We start from the raw sequence: 26,257 nt of genomic DNA on the forward strand, positions 1-26,257 counted from the left end.
CGTAGCCCGAGACGGCATAGAGTAACAGGTAAGCGGCCGAAGGTTCTCGTGCGGAGCGTCACGATCGAAACCGAGAAGGTCGAAAGAAACAAGGGGTGCTTTGTTCCAGCGCAACGGATAAGGCACAGCAAGACAAAACAGTCACCATCAATGGTGAGAGACACAGTACCCAACAGCCAACAAAGACAAGAATCGATGATTACGGAAACGATGGTTTCTTTTCTTCAGAGCTTGCTCTGGTTCTTGTTCTTGAACAGCGCGACGCCTCCACCGAGACACACCTTGCCTGATCCTTTGATCTTTTGAACAAAGTCGACTCGGGTCTTGCCAGTCTTGTCGTCTTTCGAGACCCACATTGAAGTTTCGAGCTAATACAGACGCACAGACACGGGTCAGATAGGATCGAGGTAGCGTGTGAACAAGAGCGTCGACTCACTTCGTCGCCCGGTAGAACTGGGGAAGTGAAACGTCCGCTCATGAACTCGAGTTGAGAGGCATCACCCTTGGCAACATTGAGCACGAGAGCTCGAGCGGCATGGCCTAGAACAATAAAGAATGCTTCTTGAGTACCTCACGACGTCTTATCCGTGTGATACGAGTGGATCTTACCGTAGGAACAGAGACCGTGCAGGATGACTCCCGGGAAGTTCATGCCTTTGCCAACAGCGGGGTCGATGTGCAGCGGGTTGTAGTCACTGAGATTGGACAAGATTTAGTAAAGCCCGAGGGGCCATTCGAATGGTACGGCGAGTGAGAAACGCACCCAGACAGTCGGTAAAGGATGGCTTGCTCAGGAGTGGTCTTTTCGGAGAAGACGAAATCGGGGTTGCGCGTAGGGGGCTTGGCACCCTGCACAGGTTTCGGCTCGCCGACGGACTTTTGGAAACCCTTCGGTTCGAACTGGCCAAAGCAGCTGTGGTGGGGAGACGATTTGTCAACACTGGCGGGGGCATGCAAAGAGGGAAGGCTGTGGTCTCACTATCCCGAACTGATCATCCTGTAGACGACTTTGCCTTGAGGGTTGATCAACTCCATCGCATCATCGATGATCAGTCCCTTGCCGGTCTCCTTGATTCCGACCAGTTTCTTCTGGAGTTTCCACCCCTCGCCCGATTCTTTCGGGAGCTCGCCCAAGATCTCGATGGACTGCTCGGCATGGACGAGCTTCTTGGGGTCGAGAACGGGGAGGCCCGGAGTCGGGGAAGAACCCTCGCGTGCAGCGGCAAAGTTGGCGATGGAAGGGTTGTCGCCTTTGAGCCCGAGCACGAGGGGATAAGTCGGGAACCTGGAAGGATGGACAATCCGCGCGCATCAATATGTCTGTGGCAACATCTGTGCTACTCCTCGAGCGACATGATTCAACTCACGCTTGCCAGTTGGGATCGTCCTCGTAGGTAAAAGCAAGTTCATCTTTCTTGGCGCCAATCTGCAGAGGGAGCGAAGGTCAGATAGCTGTACGAGATGCAAGTTTGGGGGTATAGTCTTTAGCGTACACCGACAGCACTGAAAGACCAAATGTGGTCAGATGAGCGCTGCTCCAATAAAGACGGATCCGAGCGGGTGAGACGTACTACAGGAGGAGATCCCGTTGGTTCCAGGCGACCGGAATCGGCTTCGAGGCGTGCCCTGTTCACGATCGAGGCTCGAGTCAGCACGCCTGTCTGCATCGTGGAAGCGACGGCTGAAGCGGTGGATGTGGGGCGACGACTCGAGTACAATCACGCAGGCAGAGAAACCGGATATGCACGCACCGATTGCTTGGTTGAGATCGTAAGAGGGCATGTTATCGCGTCAGGAGGGCTCTTCGTGCTGAAGGAGAAGAAGAATTGTGAGGAAAAGAGGACCCAAGGAAGCGGACCGGATGTCAAGAGAACTCCGGCTAAATTGGAACCGGCGTCACGGTATCCGGTCGCGGCACCGGACGTCGCTCGAGTTTTTTTTTTTGTTCGCGCGGTCACAACGACAGTGAGGCCTCACGTAGCGAAGGAAAATATACTTGCTCTACGCGAAATCTCGCACGACCAGCACGTGCGAGCACTTTAGATCCGCTTATAATTTATACGTTTGATCATGATCAGACATTGCACCTCTTGCCCGTCACGTCTCGAGTTCTCGGCCGGATATGTATCGAAAACCTGTCCGAGAGGCGTCTCCTAGCACGCAGCTGGTCCAGCAGCTGTACTCGTTCGGAATCGACTCGAACGCGGATGCTTCAACTTCATCGCCCTCGCTGCCCGGATCTCAAGCAGAGGCGAGTACTTCGGCCCTCGCACCACCGATCACAGAGCTTGGAGATCTCTCGCTTGGCGAACCGGCAGCGCGCAAGCAGAAGCGGGACAAGATCACCATCGCCAAACTCCTGCGCTCGACTGAGCATACAGTACTGGGCGAGGGAGATGCACCAGCACGAGTCCTCACGAGCTGGAAGATGGCAGACTATGCATACAAGCGGGATCCGTGTCCGTTTCCGACCCGAGCGCGAGGTCTGTTCACAGAGCGAGTTGCGCCAGATGAGTACAGGATCGTAGCGAGGGGCTACGACAAGTTTTTCAACGTGAACGAAGTCTCGTGGACTCAGGTCAGTAGATTTGTCCTGCGGCTTGGCTCGATTGAGTTTATTGTCGAGGCGTACGCAGTTGAACTCTTCATTCGCTCGAACAGTGGGAAAAGATTCCAGAGTACTCTACCGGACCCTACGAACTCACCACCAAGTCAAACGGATGCATCATCCTGATCGCCGCATTGTCTCCGACCGAACTCGTCGTCACTTCAAAGCACGGGATCGGCAAGAACGAGAATGCCCTGACGGAAAGGTCAGTCAGCCATCCCGAGCGCGGCGAGCACTGGCTCGAGCAGCATGTCGCGCGCGTTGGCAAGACGAAACAGGACCTTGCCCGGGAACTGTTCGAACGCAACTTGACCGCAGTTGCCGAGGTACGCTCCTCCTTTCCCTCGCTATTCTCGCACCCCTTGCAGATCCCCCCAAGCTGATTCACAACTCTGCGAACACGTGACCTCAGCTATGTGATGACTCGTTCGAAGAACACGTCTTGGCCTATCCGACCGAACAGACCGGACTCCATTTGCACGGCTTGAACCACAACAGTCCGATCCTCAACACCCTGCCGTCGTCAGAAGTGACGGCATTCGCGAAACGTTACGGCATGATCCAAACCGCATACTTTACATTTCCGTCCGTTGTGGCCGTCAAGACTTACTGCGAGACGGTCGAACAAGTCGGAGGGGTCGAATTTGTCCCGGGCAGTGGCAAGATTACGCCAGTCGAAGGATTTGTCGTCAGGGGGAAGAAACGAGGTGGTGAACCAGGAGAAGCGTTCTTCTGGAAGGTCAAATACGACGAGCCGTACCTGATGTACCGCGAGTGGCGCGAGATTACCAAAAAATGCCTCGCCGTGTACCCAGAGATGGACAAAGTCGATCCCATGCGGATCAAGAACCCCGACACTCGCTTGTACGTGTGGTGGGTCAAGCGCGAGATCGAGCATGACCACGCCAAGTTTGACAGCTGGAAATACGGGAAAGGGATCATCAAAACACGCGAGGAGTTCCTTGCGTGGGAGAAAACAATGGCAGGATTAGAGGCAAGGCGAGAGCTTGGAGAGGTAGTTGAGCTGAACGAGGAGGAGAAGAAGAACCGCAAGTTTGACAAGACCATCGTCGTGCCCATCGCGATCCAGGGCTGCGGTGCGTTTCTCTTGCTACGGACTCTTGAATCTCTGCGGGTCGTCGGGGAACTCACGTCGTGCTCGACTACGCGTAGGTAAAACGGCCCTCGGACTCGAGTTGAAACAGCTGTTCGGATTCGGGCATGTCCAAAGTGACGATTTCCTCGTCAAGAAACCCCAGCCACACTTCCTCCGCAGAATCAAGGAGCTGCTCGAGACGCATGACGTCGTGTACGCAGACAAGTACGACATGTTCTCTCCCGATCTTCCACTCGACCCGCCGAGATTTGGGCATGACACTGACGGCGATGCTCGCGAATTTCTACAGGAACAATCACCAAGCGCAACATCGCAGCGACATTGTCCATCTCGCCAACAGTCTCGCTTCAAAGTATCGTATTCGATTGGTCGCCCTCGTGTATCCCGTCGATTCGGCAGCTTTACCTCGAGACCAGTTTCATGCGCTCATGGCTCGCCGCATTGTCTCGCGTGGCGAAAACCATCAGTCTTTGAGGGCGGGCGAGGTCCACGAAGCTGTCATCTGGCAATTCCTTGGACAGCACGAGGCGTTCGACCCGGTCGCGAACGCGCAATCGGATGGCAAATTCGACGTCATGATCGAAATGCGACCTGAATGGGAACGTATGGAAGCACTCGATCATGTCGCGCGGCAACTTGCCAACATTGACGGAATGAACATCACGGTACCTGAACCGACGAAACTTGAGGAAGCGATCGAGTTTGCCAAAGCATGGAAAGTCGAAGTGAAGAAATCGACGCCTGATGACAGTACGACCGCAGTCAAGAAACGACAACAGAAAGTGCAAAAACCTCGGTACTATGGACTCGCGGTCGAAGTCAACCTCCGGGATCTCTTGCCAGCTCGACTCCCCGTAGAAATGGTCGAACAGGAAGATTCGTTGTGGAACTCGCTCGTCAAAGCCTCGAGAGTCGAGACGAAACCTCACGTGACCCTCGTACACCAAGTCGAACTCAAACTCGAAGACGAAGCGATCCGGGTCAAGAAACAAGATTTGTGGGATCGGTACGAAGCGATGGTCGAACTCGCAACTCGAGAAGGATCTGAACCGGAAAATCGACAAGCGCTCGAAGTCGAAGTCGTGCTTGGACCGAGGTTGGTGTGGAACGATCGAGTCATGAGTATCGAAGTTTCCGAACTCGTGTCGACATCCGATCAAATTGGGTTCGCAGAAGACCGCAGCGCGCATATCACGGTGGGTACGCGATCTTCGGATATCAGGCCTATCGAAGGGAAATGGATCATGGAGCAGGCTCTCTCGACGAATGCAGTCGTTGAGGACACGTCGTTCCGAGAAATCAGGATCGACGTGGTCAAGGTCAAGGCGCGATTAGCTGGACTATCGTAGACTTTGTTGTCGGACTAGCCCTCGATCTCTGGAAATTGTCGATTTCGAGAGACTGTAACCTCTCAAGTGCTTGGGGGAACGCTGAAAGAGATTGTTACAAATTGCTACAAGAGACTGAACGATCGGATATATGGTAGTATAAGCCTGCTCTTCTGCCCACAAGCGTGAGGGCGGCCCGAGTTCAGAGGCGAAGCAGTGAAGAACTGGTCAGGGAAGGCTGAGATCAGGCGCTGCAAGAATGCAGGTTGAGACCACAAGCTGAAGCCACGAGAAGGTAAAACAGGAGCTGCGCGGGCAAAGCTTGGGTGAGTGATACGGCGCTCGCACGCTGCGATGTGAATGAGCTTACAACACCGGAGAATCCGATCGCGATCAGAACTTTGACGTTCTTCCACCACATTTTCCGACTATTTGAAAAAGAAAAAGAACGCCCAGATCAATGAAGGGTTCTCCACGACGACGGGAAGAGCTTGAGAAGGACTTGCCGCAGGACAGTGCTCCGCTTCCTGAATGCTCGTGCTTGTTGACTCATCTCGTCGGTCCGGTCAACCAGGATCTCGATCCTTTCGCCTCGCGACAAGACTGCGTCGATAGATTTGACCATGACGTCCTGTAGTCGTCGACGTGCACTCTAGTCAGCTGAGGAGGCATCTCTTGCGCTCCGAGGAGGATCGCACCTTGGTTGCTGCCAATTCGGCTTGAGCTTGCTTGATCGCGTCTTGAGGCGGGTTCTCCTCGTATTGCTCTGTCACGCGACTCGACTTCTGAGCTCGGGTCGTGGGAAGGGGGATTTGGTGGCGAGCTCACTCATGAGGCCTTTGATGTCCTGTTCAAACGCGTTTGCGCCATATGCTGGCAAGTCTTCGCTGTTTGGATACTTGGACACAAACTATCGACTCGTCTCGATCGTGGACGGTCAACTGTATGTCCGGGTTCCGCGAATTGGACAGTCGCACCTGACGATGCAGTGCTTGCAGGAAGCCAAAGGCGACTCTCCGACCGACAATGTCCTCTGCGACGACCATGGCGGTCACGCCTCCGCTCTTCTGGTAGTGTATCAGGATCTCGTCCGCTGCGGACCCGCAAGCCTCGAATCAGCGGTGCGCGGGGCCGGAGGGGAAGGGGGCGGACCCGACTGAGATGCAAGTGGGGACAAGTGCGTACCGGCATAAGTCAGCTTGGAATCATTCGGCGGAATCTTGGACAGCAGTGTCTGCGTGACTGCAAGATGTCGGTCCCGATGGACCGAGTCAGCTCTGCAGGGTCGAGTCGAGTACAAGGGCGATGGCGGGCTCACCGTTCGAGTATTGCGACGAGCCCGATGCATCGTGTTCGGCGAGGATCGTAGACCCCCGCGCTACAAGTGCATGTAAGAGACTCATCGGTGATCGAACGTTAGTTGTAGTGAGGCGCGAGAGGCGACCGTCGACTGCACTGTGCGCGTCGAGATGCTGCGGCTGGCTGCTCTCTCCCGCTTCTCGACCCCTCATGAACAGCTCCGAGTTTGTCAACGATCAAAGCAAGGACTACACTCGCTTAGCATTCGTGAATCAGCCATCCTCTCGCCTGACCGCCGAAGCTACCGCGCCTCGACATCCTGATCATCTCGCGCCATATCGTCATGTCAAAGACACTTGTAACGTAGTCAGACTGTCAAGAAGCAATAGTGCTCTTGATGAAGACACCTCGCTCGACTGACGTGCAGAATGGGGTCAGGGGGATGCAGGACCTGCAAGCGCAACGCAGTTTCCTTAGCAGTACTGGTACTTGCGCGAGCATCACGATCAGTGCGCGACTCGAGCAGGCACCGTCGAATTGCGCTGCGAACATCAGAGCTAGGTAACAATCGTCGTTACGGCGCGGTCGACTGCAATCTGATCTGCCTTGACGTTACTCGTCCTCGAGAACGACTCGCGGCTGTTGGCCGAAACTTGGGCTCTCGCTATGTATCCTAGTACAGTCGTGCCTGCAATGAGCCATTTGGTGCAACACTGCGTCTCAGAGTCACGATTCGAGGCGCGAGCAGATCGTTCAACATTCGGGACAGCTTCTCGCTCAGAGCATGGGTGAGCGTTGTATTACTGCTGTATTCGCACATGAAACTGTAGAAAAGGAAGGACTGGAATGTACCGTGTGCCCGTATGCATGTCATGCTGTACCGTCTGCATGAATCCAGAAACTCTGATCAGAGCGCGCGCGCCATGTTGCTTTTCCCCGACTCACGCGACTCGACTCTCGGACACATCCACGCTGCTTGTCGGGCCAGTAGGGGACGTCGCTCGACTCTTTCGGATCTCAAGTGAGTTGACTGTTGACCAGCAGGACCCCGGTTTCCCCTGATTTCTACATTGTCCCAGGGAGATGCCCCTTACTCACGCCTCTCGCGTTGGTCTCGGTAGACTTGTAGGGACATGCTGCAAGAGCACTCTGCCGCGTCTCTCGCGCTGCGCGAAGTGGCAGACAGGTTTGTCAACATTCCTCGGCGAATGGCGCTCTCGCGCGCACACAGGCTCACCATCTATTTGCACGAGCAGCAGCAGCAGCACGCGAGTTCGTAGAACATCTCCAGCAAGCTCCCCTGCCCTTCGGCAAACGAGATCGGCCTTTCAGCTCTCCCCGCGTCTCGGTTCGACGACTTCGACCCCTTCGTCACCGACTGTCGGGTTCTTTGGCTGGAGCAAATGGTACAAAGCGTTCGAGAACGACGAGAAGTATGGTGCAGCCAGCGCGAACGAGGCGGACGAGGTTGTCGTCACGGACCAAGTGACCAACTTGTTCAAGGCCGCGCTCGAGAAACGCAAGCAACGGCAGCAACGTTGCGATTCCGAACCAGCCGTCGAGCAGGTCGAGGAGATGTTTGCGTGGCCACAACATGTCAACGATTCGGCCAGGACGAGCATCTCGAGCAGCGCAGAGAACGCGACCGTGTCGAGTCTTGACTACGACGAATTGTCTTCCTCGTTCGAGTACTCTCCGCCTCGGCGCGGACGAGAGCCAGTATCTCACTCGTTCCACGCTTCGTCCACCGCCGCCTTGCGATCGACCCAGTCCAACGTGACCCTCAAAGCCCCACAGCTCTTGCGCCGCGTGTCGTCAAGCTCGGTGCTCGCGGTCGATAGCGTCGAGCTGCCCCCTCAAAGCCCGCACTCTTCATCCTTCTCGAGTCCCACCCTCTCCTGCGAAACATTTCCCCAGAGTCCGACCCTCTTGTCATATTCGACAACCTCGAGCTTGAGCTCCGATTCGACTGCGTCTTCCTCGTCGACGATCACGAGCTCGTTCTCGTCTGCTACATCTTCCTCGGCAGGATCCTCCAGGTCTGATGCGTCGTCCTTCCGGTCCCGGATCTCGAGCCTCCGCAAGGCAGTCTCCTCGACAGCTCTCAACTTTTTCGTGACCCCTGGTCCCGCACCTCCTTTGCCTCCAACGGCTTCAGTTCTTCTACGAGACGTGTTGTACAAGAACGACCAATCGTTTCCATCTCCGCCACTCGAGTCACAGCCTTTCCCGACCCATCGCGGCTCCTCGTCTCATTTCAATGCCGCCTCGCATCGAAGTTCTGACGAGTCTTGCGACCTTGAATCGCCCTCTTCTGCATTCCCGCCTTTTGATCCGTTCGCTCAATTCTCTGACTCGACACGACCGTTCGCGCCTGCCGGTTCGATCCCGTTGTCGCCACAACCGAGAGTCCTCGCGAGGCAACGATCGTTCATTGATCCCAAGACTCGCTCACTCCGTACCGCCCCATCTCTGTTGTGCACCCCTCCCACCCCAGACAAGTACGACAATCTGGCAACTGCGGGTGGAAACGCGAGTGATGGTGGAGGGTCTTCAGGTTCAGGTTCGGGATCCGGAGGTGAGAGTGATGCAGCGATGGGAGGAGCGCCTGCGGGGAGAACGATCAGGACGAGACGCAAGAGAGGCAAGAGAAAGCACAAGTCGGTGCGCGGCATTCAACAGGAACCCGATCCATCTCATTAGAAACGTTTTTCCTCCCGCTCGCATGTCACGATCTTCCTATTTTCACGACACTCTTTTTACGAAAACCCCTCTTTATACCAACGATACTCCGCCTTTCCTCTAATGACCCGCTTACGGTTGTACTCGACTCGCTCTCTCTCTTACCTCGATCAACTTTCCTGGTCCTTTCCGGTTTCTTCCTCCTCACAACAACGGGTGGTCCATTACCCTCCTTGCTACTGTTCCGCCTCTTCTTTTGCATTCGGTGTTTTGTCCCCAGGTCACGCGTCTCTCTAATTTTTGACTGCTCATTGTCGTACTTTCTGTTCATTCTCTCCTGTCTCTGCAAATTGTCGATACTCTCAGTCGCAAGTCTGAGCAACACATGAGGTTCAAGGACTGCTTTAGGATATTGTAGGCTCTGGGGGAACGACGTGAAAGAAAGAAAAGAAGAAAAAAGGTGGGTGCACAAAAAGAAGCAAGGAGACTAAGTAGGCTCGGGTGGGAAAAAGATGACAGGCTACGAGCTTAGAGCGTGTAGTCTAGTATCCGACACCGATGAGGTAGTCGGCGAGATCCTACACGTTCGAGACGAAGACACACCCGTGGTCAGCGAAGGACTACAAGCACTAAAATACAAAGATGTTTTTTTGGGGATCACGTACCTCGACAATCTTGGTAGCTTCTCCAGGTTGAGTCGGGTGAGCGTACTCTGCCACGAGGACGGCTTGGGTAGTCTTGACAAGGATGATGCCATCGGCCTGTTACGGTTCGACAAACAGAACACATTAGTTCGACTCCGGTTTTGTAGAGTGTCAGAGTTGAAGAGAGATTGGGTGCTCGCCTGTTTCTTTCCGTACACGCTCCTCTCGTTCGCCGACAGGCAGAAGAACTTTTGACCCGTAGCTCGGATTCCGTTCGCTTGCGCATTCGCAGGGTCTTGGAACGCCTTGACAACCGCTCCTTGTTCCTCGGTTGACAGCTATCGAGTATACGACGTGGGAGTCAGGGTCAGTCGAGGAGAGGGAGGGGTTCGAGCGAGTTTCGGCCAGGTGTCACTCTCGAGTGTGAAAGCAAGCGAGGACTCACGTTGTATCCGGACGATGCAGCCCACACTCCACCTTGTTGACCGAGGATGGCAGCCTGTTGCGCCAACAACAGGAGATGCAAGAGCGGGACGAACGAGGCTATGAATCAGCACCTAGACTCGATCCCTCATCTGCGCGAGCGGGAAAGACGATGACTTACCTTGGTGATCTTGCCAGTACCGAGAAGGTTCGAATCAACGTAAGCTGGGTGCGATCAGCGTGGTGGCATGCGAATCGTGGCATTGGGTTTGATGACGATGTTGAAAGTAGGTGGACGTGGCAAGATCGTTCATTAGCGATCCACTCGAACTGTGAGGGGTCTAGCGATGCTACTCACCTTGCCACGACATGTTTGTGTGGGGTATTAATGAGAGGATGAGGCGTGAAGCGTTTCTTGGTTGATCAACTCGAGACCGCTCTTGAGCTCCGTCACCGCTTGTCGTCACGCGTTGTCAACGCGCTATCCTCCATCTGTTAGTCGAGTGTACGGACACGGCTTTTGAGATACTCCTGCCTCGACCCTCTGGCATAGCGTCCGTTTCTCTACTCTTAGTATAGGATCCGGTTGCGCACCCTCCCGTCGGATCTCCCTTTCCCCTCTCGTGTGCAGCCATCGCTTAAGCTTGTCTCCTCTGTCGGCTCCCTGCCAAGACTCATAATGGTAGAGACCATCGGCCAGTGAGCAAGGGGACGGGGTTTCTCAACGGGACAATACTGCGACCAGAGGCACTCCTCGTCATCTCGCTGTCGGCTATTCCAGCTTCTTGCTGATGTTCACCTTAGCCTCTTGTAGCGTTAAGGTGCAAGACGCGGTATGAGTTGCCGCGAGACCTGGACTCTCATTTTTTTTCTGCGCAGCTGTCAGTCTGGGAGAAGCCTCCGAAGTGTAGGCACGCGACAAACACGCGATGCTATCGCATGCCTGTCGTTAGTCGAGAACTGCGTAGTCGCTCAGCGAATTGCTAGGTATCGAGAGCCCGACGCTAGGCTGGCGTTTCTCGCTCAGACCTCGTCCGTTGGACGGACGAACGCCACGAACGCGCCTCCGTCCGCCCGTTGCGCAGCCTCATGGGCGTCCGCGTGGTCTGGCAAGCCTCCAAGAGCATGTCGTTCTCTGAGAGTCTGTGCATCGTCTCGCTCGCCCTCCCCTCACTCTTCTGTCCCTCCTCTTTCTTCGCCTGCCAGCTCTCCCCGACCTCGTTCTCTCGTTTTCGATCCCGCCGTCGCTGTATTCCTCATGCTCGTCTTGTCTAACACTCTCGTTGCTCTCGCTCTCGCGACTCTCGTTTCGGCTCGTACAATCACGGTCAAGAACAATTGCGCGAGTACGATCTGGCCGGCAATCTTTACCAGTTCGGGCACGGCTCCTTCCTCTTCTACGGGCTGGACAGCTAAGAAGGGCTCCTCGGTTGCAATCACGATCGGTCAGTCATTTTCCGTCTCCTCAGTGTCAGCAGCCATACCGCTGACCTGCGCCACCCTTTCCATCAGCCGACAATTGGTCCGGGCGCATCTGTGAGATTCCTTCCGTTCTGCCCTACCCCAACCTTTCGGGTATCGGACTGATTCGAGAGCTGTATTATCGCTGTTCAGGGGCTCGTACGGGATGCACATTCCCCGCCGGGACGACTCTCCCTGCGACTTGCGCAACGGGCGGAGTGAGCCTCGAACTGGTATTCGCTCCTCGAGCAGGCACTGACCACTCTCCTTTCAGTGCAACGGGCGGAGTGAGCCTCGAACTGGTATTCGCTCCTCGAGCAGGCACTGACCACTCTCCTTTCAGTGCAACGGAGGTCTTCAATGCGACCGGCAAGTGTCTTTTACGGCCTACTTAAGGTCACGGTACTGACAAATAGCGGGCAAACAGAGCTAGCGGAACCGGCGTTCCTCCTGCCACCCTCGCCGAATTCACCTTCACGTCATCCCTCGACTGGTACGATATCAGCAACGTGGACGGCTCGAACCTCCCCGTCGCGATCACCAATACCGCAAAGTGCCCCGCTCCCGCCTGCAAGGCCGACCTGAACAAGTCTTGCCCTGCTGCTCGTGCGTTCTCGATGCTGCATTTGTCTGGACCTTACATCAAGCTGACGCTGTATCGGATGAGTTGACAGTGTCCAGGGTCGACAAATCTGGTAACGTCGTCGGATGCCTGACGGCCTGCGCAGCGAATCTCGATGGCAACCCTGCCAATTCGAAGAACTGTTGCTCTGGAAGTTTCAGCACTCCACAGATCTGTCCTACCTCGGGCGTTCAGTACTACAGCTACTTGTGCGGTGCTCGTTCCCATTCCTATTCCCGTACAGCTTGAACGGACAAACGGTGCTGATATTCACACCCACATTCCGGCTTGGACCGCAACAGCAAGAAAGCTTGCCCAGATGCTTACGCTTGTGCTTACGACGAGTCGAGCAAGTCGGCATTGTGGACTTGCCCTGCGAGCAAGAAGGCCGACTACACTGTTACGTTCTGTGCGTTGCGCTTGAGCCAACTCACCGGTCGCTTCCGTTACTGACTACTTCCCGCGTTTCCGGGTGCACAGGTCCATGATCTGTTGTCAGCTCATGCTCGCTACCTGTTGTATCTTACGTGTTCCCGCGCTGTCGTTGATCGACCATACACATTTTTCATTTCCTTTTCCTTCAGGAATGCACTCTCAGATCGAGTCATCGGTCAATTCGAGGGCCCGAGCAGCTCAAGAGTTCCGGATTGCGAGAGGCGATTGCAAAGTGTGCGGGGGAATATTTCAACAGTAAACGACGAGGCTGACGGAGGGTATACACACAGAATCAAAAAGAAAAAAGGGTTCTTTCCTCGATAACGGGGGGTTGCAAGGTGAAAAGGGGAATACCAACTGCTGAGCAAACGAGAGGATCGATTGACCAGTCTTGAGCGGCATTATGACCCTTGTCCGTTTTTCCCGATACGTCCTGCTCACGGTCTCTTCATCTTTACTTGCCGGACTTTTGCCTGAGCAGGATCCCCGCCCTCATCACTGTTCGTGACTTTTTCCGCTTTCGCAGCTTCGAGTCTCCCTTGATCGAGTTCGGCATCGCTCGGAACCCTCGCCTGCAACGGTTGAGCCTGTACCAACTTGCCTTGAGTTTCTCGATCCCATTCCTTCCTGCACAACAATTCCCTCGCGTCGTGTCGAAGTTTTGGAACGTCGAGGTCGGGCAGAGTCGCACACGATCCGATCTGCCTCGTCGTTTGCCACCCGCGTTCGATCAGGTCTTCGTTCGAGGCGAGGGAGCCCCACAAGTCCATGATGGGCATTGATCCCCATTCAGGTAATTGACCCGCTGGGAGCGAGTCGACGAGGGACCCTTCGACGTCGAGCAGAGGAACCTCGAACAGGACTTTCTTCTTCTCCTCGACTTGAGAAGTTTTTACGTGCGTACCCTTCTCGAGGTGGTTCGTGGAGAGTGATTCGAACCCGGGGTAGTTTGGGTACAGCATCGTGTACCCTCTCAAGTATACGAGTTCGATAAAGTACTTTTTCCAGCTGCGAGGCCATCGGTTCGACCGGATCGCAGGTACGATCGGTTCCGAAATCGGTAACGCGATCTCGGACAGTCGCAGGGAGAGGTACGAGTGAAACTCTCTCCAATGTTCGGGAAAGTACGCCGCTCCCCACGAACATGGGATTTGCGACAGGTATGGAGTCGTCGGGTGCAACGAGAGCGAGTCGAACAGTTTGTGCGCGTCGAACGGTTGTCGACCTTCGGGACGCAGCTCGATGTTTTTCTGTTGGTAAAGCGAGATGCCAAACAATCGTGAAGATGCTGCGCGACCTGCAGCTGTGTAGCGGTATTTGAGAATCGTGAACTTGAGCCATCCGTAGAACAGTGGTGACACTTCGACATCATCCTCGAGCAGGACACCGTACGTGTCATTCGAAGCTGGGTACCACGACTCGACGATCGCCGGCATGAGTCCTCCTAGGAGGATGCGATGACGCAGGTTCAACGGTCCTTGATTCCATCGGAAATCGTCGACGAGTCTCTGTGTGAGTCGATCTGCTGTTTGCTCGAGGTTGAGCGCGAGAGAGACATCGTCGCCAAAGTAGTGGGCCGAGCGAAGGGAAAGCAAAAGTCGATGTAGCGAGACAGGTCGATCATTCGTGATGACCGAAACGTCGATTCGAGGGGTGTGCCAATCTGTCGCACCATGATGAGATTTTGAGTACCTGCGTTTTTTTTTGAGATCTATAGAAAAGCTGAAGATAAGTTGACGCACGCCTGAGAGCCTCGATCGGCAAAGCCCCGATCCATTCTGCCCGCTGAACTTCCTCGCGCTCGATCCCGACCACCGTCATCTTTCCTTTGCCATCGTCTTGACCGCCCGTACCGATCAACTCCTTTTCCATTCGAATTCGGCTCAACCGCTCGCCGCCCTTCGAGACTCCAAACACTCCTCCCATCCATTTCAATACTTCCTCAAACTCTCTCGCTCGAGGTCCATCCGACAAGTACAGCACGACTGCTGGGGCCGGATCGAGAGTCGTGTCGAGCATGTCGATCAACGGCAACGAGATGGACGTGTCAGGTGCAGCCGCCGATGTCGAGCCGAGCAAGGGAATGATCTCGAGGTGACACTCCTCGTGTGCTTGATCCTCGAGTGCCTGGTCTTGCGAGTTCCAATCGGCGACGACGATCCTCAGTTCCCTGTCTGCAATTCCATCCGCCTCCCCATCTCGCGAGAAATCGATCGCGTCCGACAAATCTACCCCGTTCGCGAACCGACACGCGATTTTTCTGACCGCATCCAACTCGTCTCTCCCGCTCAGGAGGAGGACGAAACTACCCTTTCGCATCTCGTTCGCTCGATGCGCTGCGTGCGAGTCCAATTTGGTATGTGGTTTGCTGGGAGCGATCCCACCTTTTGTACGATCTCCTTTGATCTTGCGCAGTCCATCCCCCGCACCTGTCTCGATCGAGAATCCCACCCGCACTGCATCTCGAACACTCGCGTCCGGGACCGATTGCAAGTTCCGTTCAAGTCGCTGACATGACCAGCCATCGACGCCTGCAGTATCGAGAGCTGACGATGAGAGCGGCAACGGTAGTGCGTTGACCGGGATCGATGATTTCGTCCATAATGCGAATGCAAGACCGATTTCGAGAGGGAGGGCTGTCGAGAGCCCTTGCAAGATGGTAGGCGAGGTCGAAGTGATCGCGACCGGTTCCGAAGGAGTCGAGACTGCTGTCGGGGCCGGGGTGTGCGCACGGGGGAGGAGCCACGAAGTCGGGAACAGGAACGGGGTCGAAGGGACCGAAATTCTGCGAGAGACGGATCCTTTCCCGCCTTGGTGAGGGTACACGCACTCGTCTCTTCGATTCGAAGGCGAAGACGCGAGGGCGAGCCCACCCGCCGAGACGATCGAAGCGCCGTACTCTTTCGTACCGAATGCGTGGAGGAGGACTTTGACGTAGTCCTTGCCGAGAGGACTCGTCGCAGGGAGGTGTCCGTCGACGAACACGACAAAGTCGGTTGTGATGGTGTGCGAGTTTGCAGCGGTCGCGAGCGCTAGCAGCGGCGGTTGTTTCGGCGAATAGTCGAGGATCGAGACGAGCGAACCGAAAGAAGATAAGACTGAAGGTTGAGGTTCCATGCCTGAAGGGCACAAGAGGAGGATGCGCGCGGGCGGCAGAGGCGCTTGGACCGCGATTGATTCGAGCAGAGGATGGAGATGCGACGCGAGGAGCTGCGAGGTCGATGACAAGTGCACGATCGCGGTCCAATCGGCACGAGAGCGGAACGAAGGCGACGAGGTCGACAGGGTTGAAGAGAGCTTCATGATCTGCGCCAGGCTGTGCGATACGGGTCGCGGTGGAGGCTTCTGTGGAGGCGGACGCGCAGGTACTGTAGGGCGAGGCAAGAGCGCAGACAAAGCATCTACTCGTCGTCTTCTGGGTCAGCATACGTGGGAGGGAAAAGTCCAAGGGGCGCGTGCTGACCTGGATCGAGCGGATCTTGAAGCTGCTCCCACCATCTCTCCGAAAGCTTCTTGCGCGGAATTTCCGCCTTGGTGAGGCTCGTTGCAATGTACCACACGAGGACGAGCGCCACGAGCAGCCCGACCAAGCGCGACCTGCTGCGGCGGGCGGTCCAAGTTGCGCTGCCTGCGGTCGGAGTGACATTGCGCTTGGTGAGGGTTGCACGGGAGGCACTACTGAAGCCTCCGCCAATGAAGGGGATGTCGGTACGAGGCTGGGGTGGATGTGGATGTGTCGCTGGAGTTGGACTGGACCGCCTCGTTGCGCCTCCCTCTGCGCCCGCGCCGAGATTCGAGCTGGTCGGCGAGCTCGTGCTGATCATGCCAATCACGGTCGAAGTGTCTCTCCGTCTCGGGGTAGTTGTCGCGGGGAGGAACGAGTCGGGCGAGTGACAAGATTCCCCACCCGCGAACGGCTTGGCGCCCGTCGTCGGGGTCGAATGGGCGGACGAGATCGAATCGGAACGGGTGGTCGTGTCGATGCGGTCGAGGGTCGCGGTGCGTCTGAGCCAGGGTCCGGCTCCGGATCCAGCTGCGGACGCGGGATGCACATGCGATGGTCCACTCGGCATGCAGCACTCGCCCCAGTCCAAGACAGCTCCTTGCACTCAGGAGAAGGGCCAACGAGGTAGACAGCGCTGAGGACCGTCGTGTGTGTTGCCGAGCCGCTTCCGCTTCGAGAGGGAACTTGCTCTCGCGAGTCGCACCGTGCCTCTTTCCCTGACTCCTATCGCCCACACGATCAGCAGCCCGTCATGCCGCCTCGGATCCGATCCCCAACTCCGTCCGAAGAGGAGGAGGACCAGCTCATGGACTCGCCTCCACCACCCTCACTCGCCCCGCCTCAATCCCTCCCGTCCCTCCCAGCCCTCAAAGCGGGATCGGGCACGACCATCCGCATCAAGCCTCCACTTCCTCCTCCTCCAGCACCGTATCAGCCCGCCGCACCCACAAGCGAGTTGTCCGACGCGTCGACTCGCACCGCGTCCCGATCGAAGCGCCCCGCGAGAACCAAGAAACCCACCAAGTATGACGACTACTCGGACGACGAGCAAGACGAGGAAGAGCAGGATGAACTCGAAGACGAAGAAGACGAGCTCGCGGACGACGTTGATGACGACGAAGGCGATTACGCTCCTGCAGGTAGAGGCAATTCGTCGCGCAAACCCGCTCCTGCACCTACGAGAAAGTCGGGAAGGAAATCGGGCCCATCCGCCAAGACGCAGTCAAGACGTGCCTCGGGCGCAGCAGCGGCTTCCGCATCGGCAGCTGAACCCAGCGGGATCAAAATCAAGTTCAAACTGGGAACAAGTGGCACCGCAGGGTCAAACTCGGGCGAGAACCCGCCAAGCGCGCCTGCAAGCGTTGCGAGCACGAGCGGGTCTCGAGGGAGAGGCAAGGCTGCAGCAGGCGGCGCTCGGGCGGCGAAAGCATCTACGGGTCGAGGGAAAGGCAAAGGCAAGAAGAAAGCGGGTCAGTACTTCTCACTCATCGTACCCCATAGTCAGTCAAGCGCTCGGACATACGGACTGATACATGCTCGAATTCATGCAGATTCCGAGGAAGACGACGATGACGAGCTCTCGTTCGGTTCCGACGACGACGAGCTGCCCGAGTCGTACCTCGACCAGGACGAAGAAGACGGAGAAGGCGCCGAGATCGATCAGCTCGACGATCAGCTCGATGGGTACTCGTCAACCGGTTCTGCCGGTCCTGGGTCCGACGGCGCGAGCTCGAGTGCAGCGGGCAGCTCGATCTACGGCGGCAGAAAGACCGCGAGGCAGCGAGCGAAAGAGATGGGCGGCGACGAAGCGTTGGAACTCATGAGCTTGCCCCACCGTACGCGCTCTCCTTCGACTTTTTTTCGACCGTATTGCGCGCTGTTCTTTGACCAATTTGTCCTGGTATCGCGACTCACAGGTACATATAGCAAGCCTGCTCCGCCAGTGCTGACCGCGGAAGAAGTCGCGCTGCAGAAAGCAGAGAAATCACGCAAGCGCAAACACCAAGCCGACAAGAAGCTCGAGGACGAGAAGACGGAAACGATCAACCGACTGCTCAAAAAGCAAGTCGGCAAAGCGCCATCGACGACAGCCGCCTCGACCGCGAAGAAAGCCGGCAAATCGAAACTGAGCAAGAGTATCACGGCTGACGCGGGATCTGGAGACGAGGAAGACGAGAGACCCGTCGTCGAGGAGCCCGTCAAGGTGTTTATCAAACCGACCGTCGCGAGGTGGATCAGCAGCATCAAGGATGGCGAGTTCAGGTACTCGTATTCGGTCCCAGAAGGAAGGGAGATCAGATCGACTAGAGCTGCTCAGGCGGCGGCACCGGAGCCGAAGCTCTCGAGGGAACCACCAAGGAAGAGAATTTTCTCGGAGGAGGAAAGGGCAGAGCAGAAGAGATTGAATAGGATCGGCTGGGAAAAGGTCATGCTGGGTGTAGCTTGAGAAATGACAATCTCGACATTTCAGCTCTCTACCGGGTCCGTATTTCACCTGTGCATATGCTCACGCTCGTTCCCGTCAAACGTCAGGAGCTTGGAAGGATCGAGCGCACTTGCCGCACTGATCTCGTCCTTCCCCCTTACGCTCGGTTCGCGGAATCTCCTTCTTTTCGGTACCTCGCTGAGTGCAAGCGCACGTTTTCCCGGTCTCCGATTCTTCTTATCCATTCGGCGTTGTCTCACTTGCGGCTTCACGAGGTACTCCACATGGTCGAATGAATTGTCTCTCTAAGCTATTCGCCGTCCGGCCTCGAAACGCCAAGCACAACTCTTCTTCTGTTTCTTCGCCTCGCTACATCTCTCGTCTACACACGCTGAACAGCTGGCATCTCTAGCTGAGACTGATACGGCAATCGGCATCTTCATTTGTCTGGGACTCTCGGAAGCGAAGGGACAATTTCCGCGGCATACGTGCAGGACAAAGTCTCAGCCACAAAGTCCCAACAGACGAACCGTTCGCTCGTCCGTCTAGCAACAATCGATTGTCCAGCAGCTTACAAAGGTTTCAAGAACAATCTGCGCTCGTTTCACGCTCCCTAGATCGCCACCCTCTTACTCATTCACAGACCTCTACGAGTACCGCGATGAGCATTTGCCCGCCAGACTCGACCCTGCCTCCTGGGCACGGTCTAGCTGAATTGAATCTCGACAGCTTGTCGGGTCCTTTTGTCAGTCACAATTCACGCACATCAAACGAGGTTCGTCCTGAATCAGAGGCTGACTCGCTTCGGCCGCACTGCTTGTATGTGACCCTTCAGGTCATTGGTACGATGCTCGCAATGTTTCTGGTTCGTCACCATGTTCTGCCCTCCGCCGAATCCCTACTGTTCGAGACAGGCTCCGCTCACACATCTCGCTTCGCAGCAAGGAATCACCCTACATCAAGGTGCGTCCCCTCCTGATCAATCACTCTCTGGGAAAATTGGACTCACTGTCTTGGTCGACAGGCGGAGTATTCTGGCTCGGCTGTCGTCGTTCGAGAGAGCCTATTATTTGTAGGTTTCTCCGTTCGCGATCCCAATATCCAATTGACCTGACGACTTGAGCTGCGACAGATATGGTCACTGTGAGCTCATTTGAGCAAGGCTTGTCGGGTAGGAGTTTTGACGAGATGGCCCCTCATCGCAGGTCGCCGTTATGCAAGTCCTAGATTTCGCGCATACCGCATCTTGTATCAACGTGAGCCACCCAGTTCAATTGCCACCTACGAGATGAGACTTCTCATGCTGACTTGCCTTCTGCAACAGACGGTTTATGAATGGACCGTGCGGGAGTATGGAAATCCTGCGGCTCTGGCCATCTCGCCTTGGTCGTTCATGATCGAGCCCGTCATGGCTGCTGTTACAGCTACTGTGAGATAAGACTCGCACCTTCACCTCGAGGACATGCTGACATTTGTTCAAATGGCTATGTAGACCGTCCATCTGTTCTGTGGGCTGATATCCACTCTGCACTTGGGCTCGCTGCTGCTGATCAAGAGCCTGCTCGGATTGTACAGATGCACATCGGATCCTCCTCATCGCCGACGGGCACTGCGTCGGCAAGCTCGCCGCTGCGTTCATCGCGACGTTCACGTTCGTGCAGCTCGCGTTCGGTACGGCAGTGTCGAGCAAAATCGTCCTCTTTGATTACCACTTCGACCGATTTATTTCTTGGCTGTGGGGAGGTGGGTCAATTCTAATGTATGACGAGATGCTGTACCTGACTGGCAGATACGATTCAGCGTGCGTATGGCTCGGCACGCTCGCGGCCCTCGACATCGCGATCTGTATCACCTACACTTTCTATCTCAACCGTGTCGCGAGAGGCGAGCTTGTTTTCTCATTGCATGGATCTCTCGCATGTTGGACTGACCGAGATTTGTTCTGCAATCTGTAGAAATGTCCGGACCATTCGTACACTCGACCCAAATGGTGCTCAAAGTCGCTCTGGTCGTCTTGGCCACGAACGGAGCTTCGGCTGTCGTTGCAGTTGTGAGTTGTGCTACTGTTCGTACCGACTGCTTCGATGCTGACAGAGGCTTTCTACGCATCGGCGTCAGACCGCGACGATCCTTTTCGGTACCCTGTCAGGGACAAACTGGCATGCGATTCCGCGTAAGAGCTCATCCAGCTCCGATGCGCCTGTATGTTGTCACTGATCAGCCTCGACTCGACTGCAGAGCTGTGCCTCCAGAAGATGCTGATCCTATCACTCCTTGTCTGCCTCAATGCGCGAAGCCTACTATCGGATATGATCGGTGCCGATCCCCAGTATTTCCACTCGCATCTGAAACGACAACCTCTCGGAATCGTGCCGAGTTCGATGGCCGGGGTCGACGGGAACTATCAACATCAAGTGAACCTGAGCAAGAATTTCGGAACACCTCCTGCTTCTCGAGACGGTCCGCCTCTGTCCAAGCTCTCGAACAAGAGCTTCCTCGAGCTGGACGATATGGAACCTCGTGATCATGGCGCGAATGCCCTAGGTGTTCGCTTCGAGCGCGATAGGTTTACGAAGAGGCGCGAGCTCTCAGAGTTCGACAGGGAGACGAACGGCAGTGTAGGGAGTCTCAGTAAGAGCCCGTTGGCAGGGAACTCTCTCGCTTCACCTCCGTGATGTATGTCTTTCAAAAGGTCCTATTGGCGATTCGCCCATGGTGAGCTGACGCCTATGTCGTCCGCAAAGTATCTGATAGCCGCCAGAACTCGCCTGGTTCGCCAGCTTTCAACCTCGCCGTAGTCTTCGGAGCCTAATATTTCTCGTTTCCGTCCACCTCGAGCCTGGTTCTGCCAAGATCTATCTTTGACTTCTTAAATTCCTCCCATCTCAGATCGCAACTTCCGTATAGAATTAGGGCGGATATCCTTTATCGATTCACTTTATTCTGCTCACTCGTAGGGCTGGTCCTGTCAGACTTTGTCAAGTGTAACGCGGATCCTCAGCAGGAGAGAAAATCAGTGTATACAGAGAAGGAGAGATCACACGTAACGTCGTCGTGCGCGAAATCGGCTCGCGGCACGACCCGCGCCTTCCTCCAACCCCTCTGCTCCGAACGTCCTGCAAGCTGGTGCCAAACACACCCCAGTACATCTCCTGTCCGACGCGCCGAGTCAGGCATCACTAAAGCGGAATCTTACATCGGCTCTTGCTCTCATCTCCGACTCGATCTCCTACCCGTCCCACTGCACCAGGCCTGCGTTGTGTACGATGGACCACCAAGTCAATTCGATACCGGTCACAGAATCGTACTCTCCGCCTCTGAAACGTCCACGTCGTGCCTCGGGATCGGGTTCTTGTTCAAGCCTGTCGTCATCTTCCTCTCGATCCGGCAGCGACAGCGAAGAGGACGACAATGGAGAGTTCTCCCTCTCAGAGCTCGTCACGAACTACGGGTTCGAACCGAACAGCCTTCAGATCGGCAAGTGCGAGTGGGGCGATCACTGTGGGTTGGAGTTCTGGGAACTCGAACCGTTGGTAGAACATGTCCACTCAGGTAAGCTCCTTCCTCTCGCTTGTTCTTGCCAGACCTAGAGCGAGAGAGAAGAGAAGAGATTGAATCGCTGATCTTTCTCTCGTTTGCCGATTCAAGTTCATGCGTTCCCCGAAGAGAATCCAATGCAGAACAACATGCCTCTGAGACGAGGCGCGGCGAGTTACATCTGTGACTGGATCGGATGTCCGAGGAGAGGCAAGAGTCAAGGTAGCAAGTTTGCCCTCGTCGCTCACATTCGAAGTCATACGGGCGAGAAACCGTTCACGTGTCCGAGAGCAGGTTCGTCCCCCAACCAGAAACCACTCTCCCCACCGCAACGCGAATTTCCTGGCAATCCTGACTTTTTGTTTTGATACAGAGTGTGACAAGAGTTTCACTCGGACGGACGCGTTGCAAAAACATATGAGGATTCAACACGGTGACAAGATCTTGACCGGAAGACGGCCACCGTCAAACAAGAAGGCGAAAGCAGCTTCGAAACGTGATCGTGCCAACTCGGAGGACTCGCAGTTTGACGACGCTGGGTCGATGCATGAGGACGATCCCGAACATTCAAACGTTGCCAACATTCCGACATCAGCAGAGGAGATGATGGCACTCAACAGCCATCCCGACCTGAGTCCCGAGTTTGTCGGTTACGTGATTCAGAAGGCCAAGTACAATTATCTGATTCGAGAACACGAAGAACTCGGACACGAGCTTGAGAGTTTGCAGGCGAGGGAGGACGAACTTCGAGTTGAATGCAACGAGCTCCTGAACAGGATCTTGAGGGATGAACTCGGGTGCGTTCCCTCTCGCTCTCGGCACGATCTGCGACAAGAATCGGGATGAGAGCGCTGACGAACTGGTCATTTCGGCACGCAGGAAAGGCGAAGATCAGGGCGGACGAGCGCTGTTGGACAAGTTCATCGACAACTACCAGCACGAGCCGTTGGTACTACCCAACGACCACACGGCGAAATGAGCGCCGGCTTGCCGCGGCAGTATTTCCTCAGTACCTTGTTGTAAGATCGATGTTACGGCATCCCGTCTTTGTTAGGTTCCGAGACGCATACCAGGCGAGAGTTGAGGTACTCGGTGGGATCGTGCGACATGGCAGATCTCGCTCTATCTAAGATCCGGACTACTGTACGATACCGCGGATCTGGATATTGACAAACATAGCGAGGCGATCCATGCGCGGCCAAAGATAGTGGCGAGAATTCTCGCACAGAGCGCCACTCTTTGATAAGCGCCGGGGCTCCCGAGATCCGGGCGGCAAAAATGGGTCGCGTGTGGCATTGTGAGACATGCATTCGGCGGCCCGACTGAAATTTTTGCAGTTTTTTCTGCGAAATATTGCCAGACGGTCCCACGGTCCAGTTGACTCGATCAAGGTTTCTCGACGCGCCGCGCTCACCTCGTACTGTCTCAGAGATACACTCGATCACGCCTCGCTTCGCGAACGAGAGCGTCGCGACCCACCAGAAGCCGGGCAGCACACCCGCATTCCGACTCTGACCTGATCAACCGCCACGACCTGCCCCCGAGCCTTTCTACGCGCTCTCGCGTTTCGCTTCTAGCCCGAACATACCGCACAGAGCATAGCCCAGCATGAGTACGAACATGTACGAGAAAGACCCGGCCAAAGCCGAGACGGGATCCCAGGCCAACAGCTCGGCGAACCACCCGGAACACTCGTCGCGCGCAGAGAAGAAGATCTACGACTACGAGGGTATCGACGGACACGGCAATGGCGGTGTCAAACGCACGCTCAAGGGACGACAGATTCAGATGATCGCATTGGGAGGCAGTACGTTCCGCATTCCGCATCCGTCCTTGCTTGGCTTGATAACGTACTCATCATCTCTGTCGGTGTGCATTGCAGCGATTGGTACTGGTAAGGGCAACATCTTTACGCACGCGAATTCCGCGGATAAATGGGATTAACAATCCTCGTCTCGTCCCACTCAGGTCTCTTTGTTGGAGCTGGAGGAGCACTTGCAAACGCAGGAACTGTTGGATGCTGGCTCGGCTACTTGATCATGTCCGGCATCGTATGGACCATGATGACCGCATTGGGAGAGGTCAGTTTCGCGAATGATTCCGAATTGCCTCACGACGCTCACGACGTTCATGGACCGTTCTCGTTGGACAATAGATGACGACAATGTACCCAGTGCCAGGAGCGTTCGTGCATTACGCCTCGCGATTTTGTGACCCGGCTCTCGGATTCGCACTCGGTGAGCAATTTTTGCCTGTTTGCCTTCACCGGCCGATCTCGCGCACACGCTTTCAAGCGAGGAAGCCATCTGTACAGCTCGGTGCTGACTATCAGTTAATTTAATAGGTTGGAACTACTGGGCATCGTGGGCCATGACTTTCCCCCTAGAAGTCGTCGCAGCAGCGCTCGTTCTCGACTACTGGCCACGCGCAGCGGATGTCCACGTCGCCGTCTGGCTGACCGTGTTCCTGATTGTTATTGCCTCGTTCAACTTTTTGGGCGCCCGAGCATTCGGAGAGGTTAGTCTCCCTCGTTTTTGAGTCGGCCAAAATACTAGCTTACTGACTGTTCTTTTGCAGGCTGAATTCTGGTTCTCGCTCATCAAAATCACGGCGCTCCTCGGTCTCATGATCCTCTCGATCATCATCACCGCTGGAGGAATCCCTGGATCCGACCCGACCGAATACCCAATCGGTTTCAGGTTTGTGAACGCCACGAAACGTTTCAAAGCATGGCTCAGGCTAATCTTGTGCTATTCTTCATAGGTACTGGAAGTCGATTCCGTTCCAGCAGTATAACGGTATTGGCGGCGCGAAAGGACAATTCCTCGCATTCTTGACCGTCTTCGTTCAGGTGCGCCACAGACCTCTTCCGCCTGACATCCGATGCGTTCGCTCACATAGCTCGTTCTGGTGATGCACAGGCTTCGTACTCTTTCCTCGGTACCGAGATCGTCGCTCTCGCTGCTGGAGAGGCGCAAAACCCTCGCCGCAATGTTCCCAAGGCTATCAAGCGTGTCTTCTGGCGTATCGCGTTCTTCTACGTGAGTTCCATTGGTCATTGATTTCTTTCGATGAATGGAATCACTGACCGCACACTCTCGACAGGTCATTGGCATCATCTGCATGTCCCTCATCGTCTCGCCCAATGACCCACGCCTGTTGGGCAATTCGAACGCCAGTGCCTCTCCTTGGGTGTAAGTTGCAGCGCGTACCCTTCACTCCCTGGCCGAAGACTGACGTTTCATTGATGTCACGTAGTATCGGTATTCAACGTGCCGGTATCAATGCTCTGCCTTCGATTGTCAATGCTGTTATCCTCATTGCAGCGTTCTCTGCCGGAAACTCTGATCTTTAGTGAGTCTTGAACCCGGTCAAAGTTATGCTGTATGCCGCGTGCTGACCTGTGCCGCCCGTACAGCGCCGCTTCGCGCACCTTGTACGGTCTCGCTCGCGATGGTCAAGCACCTGCGATCTTTGCACGCTGCACCAAGAACGGTCTCCCGATCTACGCCCTTCTCCTCACCGCCCTTGTCGGACTCTTGGCGTACATGAATGGTATGTCGCCAGCACACCTCGCTCACCGCGTCCTCGCTCAGCATTCCATGCTGCATTACAGTCGGCAAGACCTCGACCCAGGCATTCAATGACCTCGTAACGATTACCTCTATCGTGAGTCGTGCTACGATACAGTACCAATGGGCATCGTCAGGAACTAACTTGATCCCTCTCCTACCAGACTGGCATCATCAACTGGGCTGTGATCAACTTTACTTTCCTCCGGTTCTACTACGGCTGCAAGCGTCAAGGTATTGACCGCAACACGTTCGCTTACAAGTCGCCACTCCAACCCTACTCGGCGTACTTCGGTCTCATCTTGCTCATCCTCGTCATCATCTTCAACTCGTACTACGTCTTCCTCGACGGTTCGTGGGACGCTGAGATTTTCGTGTGCGCGTACATCGGCATCCCCTTCTTCTTCATCGTGTACTTTGTGTACAAGTTCTGGATGAAGACGACCTGGGTCTCGCTCGACGCGATGGACTTTGATTCGGGTCGACGCGTGTTGGACGAGATGGAGGAGGAACAAGCCGAGTTGCACACGAGGCAGACGACAAACATCTGGCAAAGGATCTGGGACTGGATGATGTAGATAGAAGATCCAGTTTTACCC

General features: G+C 55.5%; 11 protein-coding genes across 11 annotated transcripts; 7 read left to right on the forward strand and 4 right to left on the reverse strand.

The window, feature by feature from the left end:
• Positions 1–224: 224 nt before the first annotated feature.
• JCM15063_003013 (uncharacterized protein) lies at positions 225–1,782 on the reverse strand (the record flags this gene model as incomplete). Its single annotated transcript, XM_076681532.1, has 9 exons — positions 225–368; positions 437–540; positions 610–695; positions 764–913; positions 980–1,285; positions 1,368–1,426; positions 1,494–1,503; positions 1,572–1,626; positions 1,752–1,782. 9 exons carry the CDS (start codon positions 1,780–1,782, stop codon positions 225–227), a joined length of 945 nt encoding a protein of 314 aa, XP_076531324.1.
• A 340-nt stretch (positions 1,783–2,122) lies between these two features.
• Positions 2,123–5,074, forward strand: TRL1 (tRNA ligase; the record flags this gene model as incomplete). The annotated part of the gene is made up of 5 exons (XM_076681533.1): positions 2,123–2,578; positions 2,662–2,934; positions 3,021–3,705; positions 3,782–3,929; positions 4,015–5,074. 5 exons carry the CDS (start codon positions 2,123–2,125, stop codon positions 5,072–5,074), a joined length of 2,622 nt encoding a protein of 873 aa, XP_076531325.1.
• A 223-nt stretch (positions 5,075–5,297) lies between these two features.
• JCM15063_003015 (synaptobrevin family protein) lies at positions 5,298–6,456 on the reverse strand (the record flags this gene model as incomplete). Its single annotated transcript, XM_076681534.1, has 8 exons — positions 5,298–5,360; positions 5,424–5,481; positions 5,560–5,684; positions 5,752–5,819; positions 5,882–5,963; positions 6,031–6,146; positions 6,239–6,295; positions 6,372–6,456. The coding sequence occupies 8 exons, from the start codon at positions 6,454–6,456 to the stop codon at positions 5,298–5,300; spliced, it is 654 nt and encodes a 217-aa protein (XP_076531326.1).
• A 1,029-nt stretch (positions 6,457–7,485) lies between these two features.
• On the forward strand, positions 7,486–9,055 carry JCM15063_003016 (uncharacterized protein; the record flags this gene model as incomplete). Its single annotated transcript, XM_076681535.1, has 2 exons — positions 7,486–7,538; positions 7,609–9,055. The coding sequence occupies 2 exons, from the start codon at positions 7,486–7,488 to the stop codon at positions 9,053–9,055; spliced, it is 1,500 nt and encodes a 499-aa protein (XP_076531327.1).
• Positions 9,056–9,576: 521 nt separating this feature from the next.
• On the reverse strand, positions 9,577–10,472 carry PFY1 (profilin; the record flags this gene model as incomplete). Its single annotated transcript, XM_076681536.1, has 6 exons — positions 9,577–9,612; positions 9,700–9,795; positions 9,879–10,016; positions 10,124–10,177; positions 10,283–10,326; positions 10,460–10,472. The coding sequence occupies 6 exons, from the start codon at positions 10,470–10,472 to the stop codon at positions 9,577–9,579; spliced, it is 381 nt and encodes a 126-aa protein (XP_076531328.1).
• Positions 10,473–11,359: 887 nt separating this feature from the next.
• Positions 11,360–12,672, forward strand: JCM15063_003018 (thaumatin family protein; the record flags this gene model as incomplete). Its single annotated transcript, XM_076681537.1, has 8 exons — positions 11,360–11,546; positions 11,614–11,637; positions 11,716–11,780; positions 11,906–11,931; positions 11,990–12,168; positions 12,237–12,393; positions 12,487–12,593; positions 12,665–12,672. The coding sequence occupies 8 exons, from the start codon at positions 11,360–11,362 to the stop codon at positions 12,670–12,672; spliced, it is 753 nt and encodes a 250-aa protein (XP_076531329.1).
• Positions 12,673–13,056: 384 nt separating this feature from the next.
• Positions 13,057–16,692, reverse strand: JCM15063_003019 (uncharacterized protein; the record flags this gene model as incomplete). The annotated part of the gene is made up of 3 exons (XM_076681538.1): positions 13,057–14,282; positions 14,362–16,020; positions 16,083–16,692. The coding sequence occupies 3 exons, from the start codon at positions 16,690–16,692 to the stop codon at positions 13,057–13,059; spliced, it is 3,495 nt and encodes a 1,164-aa protein (XP_076531330.1).
• Positions 16,693–16,875: 183 nt separating this feature from the next.
• On the forward strand, positions 16,876–18,570 carry JCM15063_003020 (PAPA-1-like domain-containing protein; the record flags this gene model as incomplete). Its single annotated transcript, XM_076681539.1, has 3 exons — positions 16,876–17,593; positions 17,675–17,959; positions 18,041–18,570. The coding sequence occupies 3 exons, from the start codon at positions 16,876–16,878 to the stop codon at positions 18,568–18,570; spliced, it is 1,533 nt and encodes a 510-aa protein (XP_076531331.1).
• Positions 18,571–19,210: 640 nt separating this feature from the next.
• On the forward strand, positions 19,211–21,224 carry JCM15063_003021 (DUF6534 domain-containing protein; the record flags this gene model as incomplete). Its single annotated transcript, XM_076681540.1, has 12 exons — positions 19,211–19,324; positions 19,385–19,414; positions 19,491–19,512; positions 19,574–19,621; positions 19,682–19,692; positions 19,755–19,805; positions 19,874–19,978; positions 20,042–20,057; positions 20,125–20,421; positions 20,505–20,599; positions 20,668–20,722; positions 20,788–21,224. 12 exons carry the CDS (start codon positions 19,211–19,213, stop codon positions 21,222–21,224), a joined length of 1,281 nt encoding a protein of 426 aa, XP_076531332.1.
• A 591-nt stretch (positions 21,225–21,815) lies between these two features.
• JCM15063_003022 (C2H2-type zinc finger protein) lies at positions 21,816–23,065 on the forward strand (the record flags this gene model as incomplete). The annotated part of the gene is made up of 4 exons (XM_076681541.1): positions 21,816–22,101; positions 22,198–22,380; positions 22,460–22,883; positions 22,966–23,065. 4 exons carry the CDS (start codon positions 21,816–21,818, stop codon positions 23,063–23,065), a joined length of 993 nt encoding a protein of 330 aa, XP_076531333.1.
• Positions 23,066–23,694: 629 nt separating this feature from the next.
• Positions 23,695–26,236, forward strand: JCM15063_003023 (uncharacterized protein; the record flags this gene model as incomplete). Its single annotated transcript, XM_076681542.1, has 13 exons — positions 23,695–23,893; positions 23,969–23,980; positions 24,055–24,167; positions 24,242–24,323; positions 24,431–24,603; positions 24,664–24,785; positions 24,850–24,937; positions 25,008–25,127; positions 25,192–25,280; positions 25,345–25,440; positions 25,505–25,641; positions 25,703–25,755; positions 25,823–26,236. 13 exons carry the CDS (start codon positions 23,695–23,697, stop codon positions 26,234–26,236), a joined length of 1,698 nt encoding a protein of 565 aa, XP_076531334.1.
• Between the last annotated feature and the right edge of the window lie 21 nt (positions 26,237–26,257).

This window comes from Sporobolomyces koalae (genome assembly GCF_050403365.1).
Source record: "Sporobolomyces koalae JCM15063 DNA, S_koalae_JCM15063T_v1_ctg76, whole genome shotgun sequence".
Taxonomy (NCBI): domain Eukaryota; kingdom Fungi; phylum Basidiomycota; class Microbotryomycetes; order Sporidiobolales; family Sporidiobolaceae; genus Sporobolomyces; species Sporobolomyces koalae.